Source organism: Columba livia, chromosome 8 (assembly GCF_036013475.1).
Source record: "Columba livia isolate bColLiv1 breed racing homer chromosome 8, bColLiv1.pat.W.v2, whole genome shotgun sequence".
NCBI lineage: Eukaryota > Metazoa > Chordata > Aves > Columbiformes > Columbidae > Columba > Columba livia.
In genome coordinates this window covers 15,808,321-15,819,299 of record NC_088609.1, presented here as the reverse complement: position 1 = coordinate 15,819,299, position 10,979 = coordinate 15,808,321, and the positions used below count along the sequence as shown (strand labels likewise).

The following is a 10,979-nucleotide window of genomic DNA, read 5'->3' as shown; positions in this document are numbered from 1 at the left end:
CCCAAACTAAATAGTTCCTTAATTTATGGGAGGCTCAGCACAATTATTTGTGATGACCAGAGATTGCACACTAAATCCCACTCAAATTAAAAAAAAAAAGCAAGAGCTATTCCAGCGTAAATGTCCAGGAGCAAGTTATTTGGGTAAATGTCATAAAAATATTCAATTAACCAGTGTCAGTGACTGAAAGCTCAACCTGGCCTCAAGGCAGCCAGGGTGGTTCAGGGCTCTTTTGAGGAGACACACACATCAAAACCATGTTATTCGGATGCATTAAATGCCCAAGCATTTGCTTTTAATTAAGTTTCTGCAGAAATATTATCCTTGTTCTACTGAGCTCAATAGCCAAAAGCTTGGTCTATTCCCACTGCTAACTGTGGGAAATTTGTCTGGCTTTTCTAGTGGCTTTTTAGAGAACTTCAGATTAATCCTTCTAGCAGCATTTTCTTAAAACCAGAATAGCCTGGTGAAGCAGTTCCCATTTTTAGGGGGTCCTTCCAAGATGAACCAGAAGACAGAAAATAAGGACAACTTCCTCAAACCAGGAAAATATCAGCATAACTTGATAACCATGGAAACCATCTCTTTTATGGCACATTTACAGATCAAAACAGCATCTGTCTTCCTTCAGTTCTCCTACTGTCATCCTCCTTTCCCCGAGTGTTTGCTGTAGTTGTGCTTGTACGGTTCCTGTAAAAACAGCGATTTACCCCAGGTGTTACCTACTCAGTTACTTCTGCTTATTACTCCCGCTGTGGATTAACAGCACATTTATTTACTCCACTTGGCTATAGCTTGACTAGAAACCCCCAAATGAACCAACTCCAGCTCCTCTGGTGCCCCAAACCACCGCAGGGCCAGCAGCGGCACCCTGACTGCAGGCAACTCCACGGGACTCCACCCTGACACCTGCTGTCCGTCCTTTGCAGCCCTTGGGGGTGCAATGCCAGCCAGAACCTCCTCCAAGGGCAGGAATGACTTCTCAGGAGGCTTCGTGTGTTTGCCGCGAACCCAGAGGTCCCTCTGGTGGCAGCTGACATGAGTCAGTAACCGTGTGATTTGAATGTGTGGTGGCGAGCGTGTGTTGTGGGAAGGGAGCGGGTCAGGAGCAGCTCAAGGAGGGAATCTCCACATCCTCGGAAGGAAACCTCTTGCTTTTCGGAGCCTGTAGTCAGAGACACTTGCTGGGCTCATCCAGGTCTCCTCTGATGAGCGGTTCCTGCTCTAGGAAAGAAAACTTGAGTCTCCAGCAGCAGGCAGCTCACCGACACGCTGGACATGCAACGTCTTGCAAACCCAACCAGCGGGTCCTTCCAGAGCTGCGTGGAAGTCGTGTCCTGCGAGACCTTCACTGGAGGACAAGATCAAAAGTGCTGAGGGAAAGAGAAATAAGCTCTTTCAAACTGTTTTTCTATAGAAGTCTGTTTTCTCATGGTGTCTTACCCACTCTTCGCTTGGCACACGATGTTCAGGTGCTCTCCTCGCATCCTGCAGCACTGTGCTAATCATGAGATTACCCGGATACTTTATTTAGAGAATACTTTATTAGTTTCTGTAATCAAACCCATGTAAATAAGACCGTACATATTTCATACAGTGCATTACCCCTGTACAAATGGAAAAAAAAATTAAGTTTAACATTTCTAGACCAATATGGCTGTTAATTTCTGTACAATGCCAACTCACACTACAAGTGGGATACTTTTTTCCAAAGTTGACATCACAGCTAAAGTTTCCAAAAATTCAAATTATATATATATTTATATAAAAAGATAACCAATAGCGATTCACTAGGCATCAATAGCAGCAACAGCCTTTCCAGCTTCTGCAGTCATTTGAACAAAATTATACACATTAGACTTTCAACTCACTCTTCCTTCCAAAAAAAAGTAAAAAAAAACAATCCCAGAAAAAAACAGCAAATTCTGCTACTGATGTGGTACCTGGTGCTTTTTATTAGCTTTCTCAATCATTGTCTCGAAAAAAAACCTCTAGAATAACATTATTAAAAACAGCTCCAGAATAGCACAGTCACTACTACATATCATAAGCAGGTACAGGATATCTTACATTCACAGAAGTATCATACAGTACTGTCCTACAGCTAGAATACTAGAGGATACAATTAAAAAGGCATTTATTTGACTTGATTCTACTTTCCAGCACACTGTGGGCAAGGAGGTGGTGCAATGCAGCTCTGATATAAAGAATGCACCTTTTTAGATAAAACTCTCTTTAATCCGATAAGGTTTCTTTTATTCTTGTGGCGCACTGCTCAGTGCTCGTTGCTGTATACAGACATAAGCTGGAAACCGTTTAAAGATCACTCGCATCATATAAAGACAGCTGGACAGAGGTGAACAGAACAAATTCGACTACTGATGCAATGAACCTTCCAACTCCAGAGGTGAATGACTGAGGGGGAGGGAGTGGGTGTAAAGAACACAAGTGGCCAAGTAGCATTTTCATGTGGTGATCTAAATACAGTATATTGTCATCCAAGAAGCAGCAGCCAGCAAAGCACTGCCCTCAGAGGGAAATTCAACATCATCAGCGTTACTCTGAGTGTTACGGTAGGTTAGACGTCGTGTGGCAAAGGCAGTTTTGCCAGCGATATGAATCCCTCTGTTTCGAATAAGACAGAAGCTTCTTAAGTTGCTAAAAACTTAACACACGTTACTTGGCCCAGCACCATCTTCAGATCTGCATTTCTCATACTCATGGGTTTATAAAAAGATAAATAGCAGCTGAAGATCAGAGCCTGAAGAAAATAGAGAGTATTCATCTTGTCAGCCTGGAACATGCCACCCCAGCCACCTTCTTCCCCACTGTTGCCATTTCTCTTTTTTTTCCTCTCCACTCTGGGAAGCATACAGGTGTGTAAGTCAAAACACGCGCACACGTGTAGAATGTGCACACACCAAAAGCAGCTTTCATGCTGTTAGAGAAGATACAAGCCCGAAGAGCCCAGAAGCTCAGCTGGATACACAGCAGTTCGCACCCATAACTGCTGAGAGCTTCCATGCCCCTTCACACTGTTCAGAGCCCCGCAGGAGAGAAGACTCTTGTCTCATCCTTTGGGCTACGAGTTCATGCTGCTGTCACCCCACCCGCCCTCCCCTCTTCCCCCGCCTCCACAGAAACACAGCCTCTAAGATTTTGTTTCTTCAGTTTTGATTGCCTGAGGTTTGATTGGTCCAGTTCTGACAGGTTTCGTTGCTGCAGCGGGCGCAGGGGGAGGCTTCTCCTCCGCTTTGTCCTGGCACACTCCTGAAGAGTCAGGAATTGCTTCGGCGGGTTTGCTTCCATTCTCCTCCACTTTCTGAGCTTTGCCTCCCATGGGTTTGCTCTGCTGCTGCTGCTCCGAAAAGAATCTCTGGGTGGACTGTAGCACCTCTGCTCTCTGCTTTGCCTTAAAGGGAGAAAATATGTTTACTGAAGAGAGGACATTGGAATAAGTGACTTCACAAAAGTATTTCCCTAAATGAAAGAGGAAGGACTGACCACAGTGGCCAGACTTTCTTAGAAAGGCAGGGTCCATCCAGTTGCTTCCTAGCTGTCACCACATCTGGGTGCTTGGCTCCTCAGCAGTACTTCAATGTCATGCCCAGGTTTCCCTTGCTCCTCCTAATACTCACCCCAGAAACAAGGATCAAGGACAACAGTTTGAAGCATTATTTAACATCTTTTAATGCTACTATTATTGTGAAGCTTAAAAAGTATAAATGCTGCCTACAGGAGGTCCGTGCCAGCTGCCGTCTCTCCTGCCGCATGGTCTGGACCTCTTGAGGGCTGTATCACAGCAGCAGAATCTCATCTGAACACCCACATTTTTCCCCCTGTTGTTCTGGACACAGACGTCAGAGTCCTCAACGGGAATACAACTGAATCTGGTTCAAGGCTGCGTTATATGTAAGGTGAAGCCTTAACTGCTTCCCAATCAAAGCAGGCGCTCATTCCAGGGAGCAGAACTTACTGCTTGGCTTCCTTTAAATTCCTCCTCTGAATCCTACTGGCAACCTTGACTTGCACCTGTTATGTTCAGCCTTTGTGCTTCTATGTTCCAGTTCTACACTGGACCTTCCATTTGGCAGTGAAGCAGGGTGCAAACCAGATGCTTCAGACCAAGCACTTGGCTTTTCTGCCCAGACTCAAGCAAAGCAGGACATGCATTAAGAGTTCAATCTTTTGGAAGCAGCATGATCAAACCCAACACAGTCAAACACCGCTTTTGAAATGAAAAAGGTCTATCTTATACAAGGAACCACAACCACAATAGAGACACTAAGCCTACACATACCTCTTTAAGTATTTATGCTTTTCACAGAAAATGGGGGAGGGGAAACAAAAAGCCAAACCCGAAACTAAAACAGCAAAAGCTTGTAGCAAGAGGTCTTGGCATTAATACTGTGTAGCTGCTCGAAGTAACTCAACCAGCAACAAAAAAAAAAAACAACACCCTATGAACTCTGGCATGCAGGACTGCAACAATAGTCTGATGTTACTGGAGCCAGATGGACACCCAAAATCCTTTGCACTGATTTCAGCCGTCCCCTGAGGTTAAGGCTGGGATGCTGGATGACTTGATCAGATGTAACCAAGTGTGACAGAATAACTCACATTCTTCTCAGCAGTGTTTGCAGGGAGATTCAGAAAACCAGGACTGCGTATTAGTATGTGCTAAGACTGGCTAGATTCAATTCATAATATGGTGATCAGGACATAATGATCAGGTTTTGCAGGACAAGGTGCATTACAGCTGCATGGGCAAGTCAGCAGAAGCAACCAACCATCTGCTTTACATCATTCGCAACTTGTGTTAAATTCCTTAGCGTGCACAGAACTCTCAAAATTAAACACACCACAAAATCTGCACTACTAGTTAGTAAGATCAGAGAGGGTTTTTTTTTGCCTTCATCTTGAAATCATTTTTCTCATGCCATTTCATTTTAAGGATTCCATCTTATATCCCTCCCCATGATAAAACCTGAGGAATCACAACAGAGTTAAAGTCACCAGGTTACACAGAGAAACAGATTAGTTTGTAGGAAGCCACCAGTCACCTACCTGTGGTGCAAACTGTGCAGGAAATGGCTGTGTCATTCTCACAGCAGCAGCTGCTGACTGAAACTGCTTCTGGTAGACAATGCTGTTCATTTTATTGGACTGGTTGTTAGGACTTGTAGAACTGGCCCTAAAGAAGAGAACACCAGTTAGAATCACAGTGCTCTCATCAAAAGAATGATTCTGCCTTTAGTAACAACTAAACTAGAAATTCAGCACTGGAGTGAAGGGCAATCTCTTAGAGAACCTGGTCTCATATTCTTCTGTACCTACAGTTAGTTTCAAATACAAACAACTCAGAACTCAAGAATACATAAACTATCATCAGGAATATTTAGGTTACGGAAAGACCCCAGGGTAGTCTGCATGGAAGAGACCTTTCCCTAAAGTATTCACAAGACAAATACTGACCTTAAAAGTGTATTCCCCTTCCCCTCCCTGCTCTCTTACATTCAGTCATACTCCCCCACACTCTTTGCTCCGTAGTGTCAAATTCAGAGCTTGTCACAACAGGCATTAAGCATGCACAGCAGAAGCTGCAATGTGCAGCTGCTTCCACTCTGACCTCTTGTCAAATGTTTCAAAATGCACTTGAACAGATTTGAAGAATTCACAGAAAATACTCTCCCTCTATTTTATTTGGTTAAGAACACAACCCTCCATTAAAAATCTTAAGAGGTCTTGAATGACCATGAATTAAATGAAGCCTGAAAGATTATCGGGGGAAGGGCACCGAACAGCCCTCAAAGAAAGAGTGAACAGTGTTCTTTGGGAAATGGACCTTGACTTGCAGAGAGTTCTCATGCAGACCGTGTGGGTGATTCACTTAAAGTAAAATGAGCAGCAGGGCACCGGTGGTAAGGAAGCCAGAGCTAAACTCAATGCATAACAACATTTTGTAAGCTTAAAGCAGTCTGTGTTCAGTTTTCACTTTGAACCCTTGAGACCTATTAGTTTTCCCAGTACCTGTACACTTAAGAGCAAAAGCTTATGATAAGCCCTGCTTTGGTTGCTGGAAGAGCCATCTCTTGTAGAATCTGAGATACACCATCCAGTCACTTGCTCTAAATGCTGACTAGCTTGTGAATTCACATGTTTCTTCTTCCTCATCCCTTCACTTTTTTCTTACGTAAAGTATTGGAGGCACAACTTCAGCACTGCATGTAGGAGGTCAAACTCTCTTTTCTGCTTCACCAGAAAAGCCTGAACATGGTCAGTCTGCTACAGCAAGAGCCACCAAACACAGCTTCTGTGCATGGCAGCACAGCTTTTGAGAACAAAATGATCTTGAAGCAAAGTTCCAAGTTCCTTCAGCCCACTAACAACTTCACCCACTAGAAGCCCAACAGGTTTACCATGAAGTGAACAACTTTCTATTAATTCTGACAATTAATCAAGCAAACCTGTGAGCAGCTTACTAATTTCACTTGTGAGAAGCTTATAGATCTTGCACCAGCTCTTAGGTCTCTAACAGAATTGTTGACACAACTAAGATGTAAACCTTTAAGTGTTTTTACTTTAAGCACCGCAGCTAAGAAAATGTCTTAAGAGTTTTACCCAAGTACAACTTCCCTGCCACTTCTTTGTTTTCCTGGTACAATCCCAGGTCATTTTAACATGACTTGTTTGGCTTAACTTAAAAATATTTTAAACATTGTATTTCCAAGCTATTTACTTCCAGTCAAGTATAGCAGATCAGATGACCTACTGGAATGTTGCTTTTAGGCTAAGATTAAGCACTGTATTTTACATTAGTAGCCTCTCACTTCATACCTTTCAGAATTAGCTGCTCACACATGACTAGGCACATTTTCTAGATCTGATTTCAAGGCATTTTGAGTTTAAGAGAGATTTACCGGAAAGGACTGGAGGTTGGAGTAGTACTTCTACCAGTAACTGGTGGTGTTCCAGGTTTAACATCAATGCCACCTCCAAAGGCCTTCAGGTCCATTTCTGATATCTGAAAAACACAGCAATTGACATGTTAGTTCTTATTCAAAGAAAAATTACATTTACTAAATAACTGTCAGCTTACCTCACCTTTTTCCCAATGAAAACAGATCAGTTACGTGGAGGTGAAAGCCAGATTGCAAAACAGCTTCTTATAATTAAAGACAACCCCAGCAGCATAAAAACATCTGCGTACAATTTTCCTGCACCATTTGGCACTTCCAGCAATGGTACTGGATTTCTAACTTGATTTTCCTGCATAATGAAAGGGGGTTTGTGACTCATTTCACATATTTTGCCCTAAAAAAATGTTTTGGGGATGAAATTTCCTTCTCCATCCCAGGTACCACATGAAATTATTACGATACAATCCTGAAAAATGCTGAAGTGAGAAGTGTTGTAAAATAACCCAGTTCTATTAAAAAAAAACCAAAGGCACAGCAAAAACAGAGCTGCCATTCATGAAAGAATCTGCAGACTAAACAGAGCAATGAATCCTCATGTTATTTTGCAGATCCACTCGACAGAATAAATTAGTCTGGAACAGTATCTGTCCACACACAGCCATGAAACAAAACACTAACAATAGGTCAGTTTCAAGCCAGTGGCTGCTTTAAGTTGACTTTCTTCAGTAGGAACATGATAGAACCCTTAAAACAGGACAGGAAAGTCACCTAAGGCCACCATCCCACTGTAGCTCTTCCTCTTTTCTTGTTGAAATGAGTGATCATTTTCCAGTGTTAACTGTAGCAAGAAGTACACTGCTGCTTGGAAGATGGGTTCATAAAAATTATAAAGGTAAAAAGGTCTGGACAGATCCTATGAAGCAAAAAACCTGCATGCTGCAAAAATCACTACATACTCTGGTAAGAGAGCTTCTACATTAAATACCCTACTAGTCCATGATTAAACTTCACTGGCTTTTCTACCTTCCCCTCCCTACCTTTCAAGGTCAATGCAGATGCAAGAATCAAAACAGGTTGCCATGCTGGTGCTATAAATCAGCATATAGCTGTGCTTTGTACCATTTTTTGTACTGTAGATTTACTGTTACCTTTCCAGTTGCGGCAATCATGCTGTGTTGAGTTCCTGCTGGGATTAATCCTCTGAAAGGCTGGGTTACTTGTGCAGGTCTGCTTAAATTTTGAGCCTGCGCTTGTGGTGGTGTGTGCTGTAGTGGCGGCTGTAGAGACTGGGGTAGGGCGATCAGCGGCTGTGCTGTGGATCCAAAGTTGGGCAAAGAAATCTGTGATCCTGGCAAAGGTACTGTCACCTGGAAAAAAATACAAATCCACCAGTAACATATACAAGGGCCATTATTTAACTTTCTTTACTGCTCTATGATTTCAGCTACGTTCAAAGTAAATGGCTTAATGAGTTCATAAATCTACTCAGAGAGCTGAAAGTAAATAATTTATTGTTTAGCCTGTCTTTATCATCAGTTCTAGTGGCGTTTGGGTCTTTGCTTTTCAGAAACAAAGTTACATGGAAAGGTACTAACTCCAACATCATTCAACGTGATTTCATGGTATGAAGAAGTAAATTTAATTAACCTCAGAAAACAAAACTGGAATGAAAGAGCCAGTTGTTATGGTGTGATTTTCTTTTTTTTTTTTTTTTTTTTTTTTAAATTTTTTTTTTTGAACTTCAAATAATTTTAGTCATTATAAGGACAGTGCTTGGGATGAAAAGTAGATTTTACTTTCTGGGAGTTCCAACAGCCAGCATTTCTGAGCTTAAAAACAACCAATCAACCAACCATGCCCTGCTCCTTGTTTAGATTAACAGGGAGTGCTGTGAGCTGAAAGCAGCACAGAATGGTAGTGATAAACGTGAAAAGACCAGAGTGACCTGACTGGCAGAACATGCTGCATTTCCTAGTCTGACTATCAATCCACAACCTGCAAAAATTATATTCTGAATGTGACTAGAAGAATGATATATTCTCCAGATGTGAAAGATTCACTAAGGTTCTACTCTGAAGGATAACAGATTAAAAGTACAGAAGCATCCAAGCTTGAATGCATTAAAGACATAAACCCTTCTATAAAAGGTCCTTAAAACTTTATTCTAGATTTTCAATAAATGAGATCAAATTTTTTAAGACTTTTTCAGATATCGGTCTTGACAACTTTTCATGCACATGAACTAGCCTATTATGATAAACCATCCCATTATAAGCTGTATTTTTTAAAGCCACTTACAAAAAAAAAAATAAATTAATCAGAAGATGAACTAAAAAGCATCCTGTGAATACAATGGAATACTTGCACATAGCAAATGAACAGGTCTTTCACAAAAGAATTCAGAAGACTTAAAACTGCTGGAGTTATTTTACATACCACCTGACACAGGTTACTGACTCGGTTGTACTGTTTGTCTATATGATCATCTATCTGTTGACTTCTCATTTGTTTTCTACATATTTGAAATTGTTGATACATGTAGCAGCTCCGAGGTTTCATTTCCATGAGACTTGGTGTTAAGAATTATGGCTACACTAAGCACCTGGAGTTTGTTCCTCTCTCCACCATCGCTAACCCATAGCTGCTCCCACAAAGGCTACATATGCTGCAATCAATTAACAGCATCACTGTTCCAACTAAATCTTTGCCTGTCACTGGAAAAGGAAGAGAAGGATGCCAGAGACAAGTGATCAGCATGAACTTGTAGGCCATTCAACTTCTCAGCAACTCAGTTTTTCAGTGCTGCTGCAGTAGCTTTCCTTTGCTATAAATTTTTAATTCTTGCATTTTAGAAGAATTAAGGATTATTTCAGCCCCCATCTCCATGCCCACCCCACAAAAAACATCACTGACAACATGCTTTTAAGAAGTATACAATTTAGGAAATTTACCATGCCATAGTTTACCTGCTGGAGAGCGCTGGGAGACTGTGCAGTGTTGTAGAAATTGCTCTGGCCAGGCTGTTGAACTTGTCCCGAATACAGATTTGAAGCCTGGGTGAGTGTAGCTCTGGCCTAGGAAGAGCAAAAGACACCATTATATTAAGAACACTTCAGAGAGCAGTTCAGAGACAGCATGGCACCTTATTCTGTATTTCAACCAGTACAGTGGAAATCACAGCATAGCAAGCTGACAACCTGAAGGTTTCAGGTGGTGATAAAGCTTTCATTTGCAAGTGGCAGAATAGCTATGTATCACCTACCATAACAGAAATTAAACCTGAAGTTCCAATTAGCAATAGAAGGGCAAGGAGCCCTGTAGTTTGGGGAACATTCCTCAGAGATTATGCTAATGTACCTTTATGAAATTAAAAGAACATTCTCTTCCAAGAGTCTTAAGTTTCCTGCCACCTTGACTATCACACAATTACGACAGAGGTGGGCTTATCCCAAGCTTGAGCAGTACTTAAATTATCACTGCATTGTCTGTATCAAACCATTAAGTTTTGCATTTTGGAGCACTTCCTACCTGAAGAATGTGTGTATCGATAAGCTGAGAGCCTCCCAGTCCTGAAGCTTGACCAAGCTGATGTTCGTATAAGATAGGGATAGGTTGTGTATTAGAAGTCTGTTGAAAAGCCAGGCTTGACTGTGCCTTTGCAAGCTCCTGGTGTTGCACGGCTGGGAAGTTGTGTAAGGCTGTACCAGACAGAACTACTGGTGACGGCTGAGACAAACCGCTTTGCATAAAAGCTTGCTGGGATCTACAAGAGATTGAAGCATTATACATAAAAATGCAGACAGAACTCAACAACGAGCCACCAAAAATTAAGAACATGGGTTATATTCCTCAAATAGAATTAGAACCCTTAGCTCTATTGAACAGATTTTCACATGAGAAAGGTAGATTTTTATAGTCACTCTGCACACTATAAAATAACAGATGCTACTTAAGGTCACAAGAAAAAATTACTAGGCTTTTTATTTAAATCTTTAAGCACACTTAGCTATGTAGATGTGCAAGCCATAGTAGTTTTTGCATAACTTACCTGTAATATAC

At 41.6% G+C, this 10,979-nt stretch overlaps 1 protein-coding gene across 19 annotated transcripts in view; it reads right to left on the bottom strand.

Moving 5' to 3' along the window:
- Positions 1-1,525: 1,525 nt before the first annotated feature.
- PRRC2C (proline rich coiled-coil 2C) overlaps positions 1,526-10,979 on the bottom strand; it is a 70,490-nt gene continuing 61,036 nt past the window's right edge. For 12 of the 19 annotated variants that reach the window (XM_065072165.1, XM_065072172.1, XM_065072171.1 and 9 more), the window contains 6 exons: positions 10,449-10,683; positions 9,872-9,994; positions 8,069-8,287; positions 6,921-7,024; positions 5,068-5,194; positions 1,526-3,412 (listed from right to left, as the gene is read on the bottom strand). In XM_065072165.1, the coding sequence (XP_064928237.1) occupies positions 3,152-3,412; positions 5,068-5,194; positions 6,921-7,024; positions 8,069-8,287; positions 9,872-9,994; positions 10,449-10,683 (1,069 nt within the window). In that variant the 3' untranslated portion in view covers positions 1,526-3,151. The remainder of the gene's footprint in view (positions 3,413-5,067; positions 5,195-6,920; positions 7,025-8,068; positions 8,288-9,871; positions 9,995-10,448; positions 10,684-10,979) is intronic. The other 7 variants (XM_065072184.1, XM_065072169.1, XM_065072173.1 and 4 more) reach the window with 1 other exon arrangement.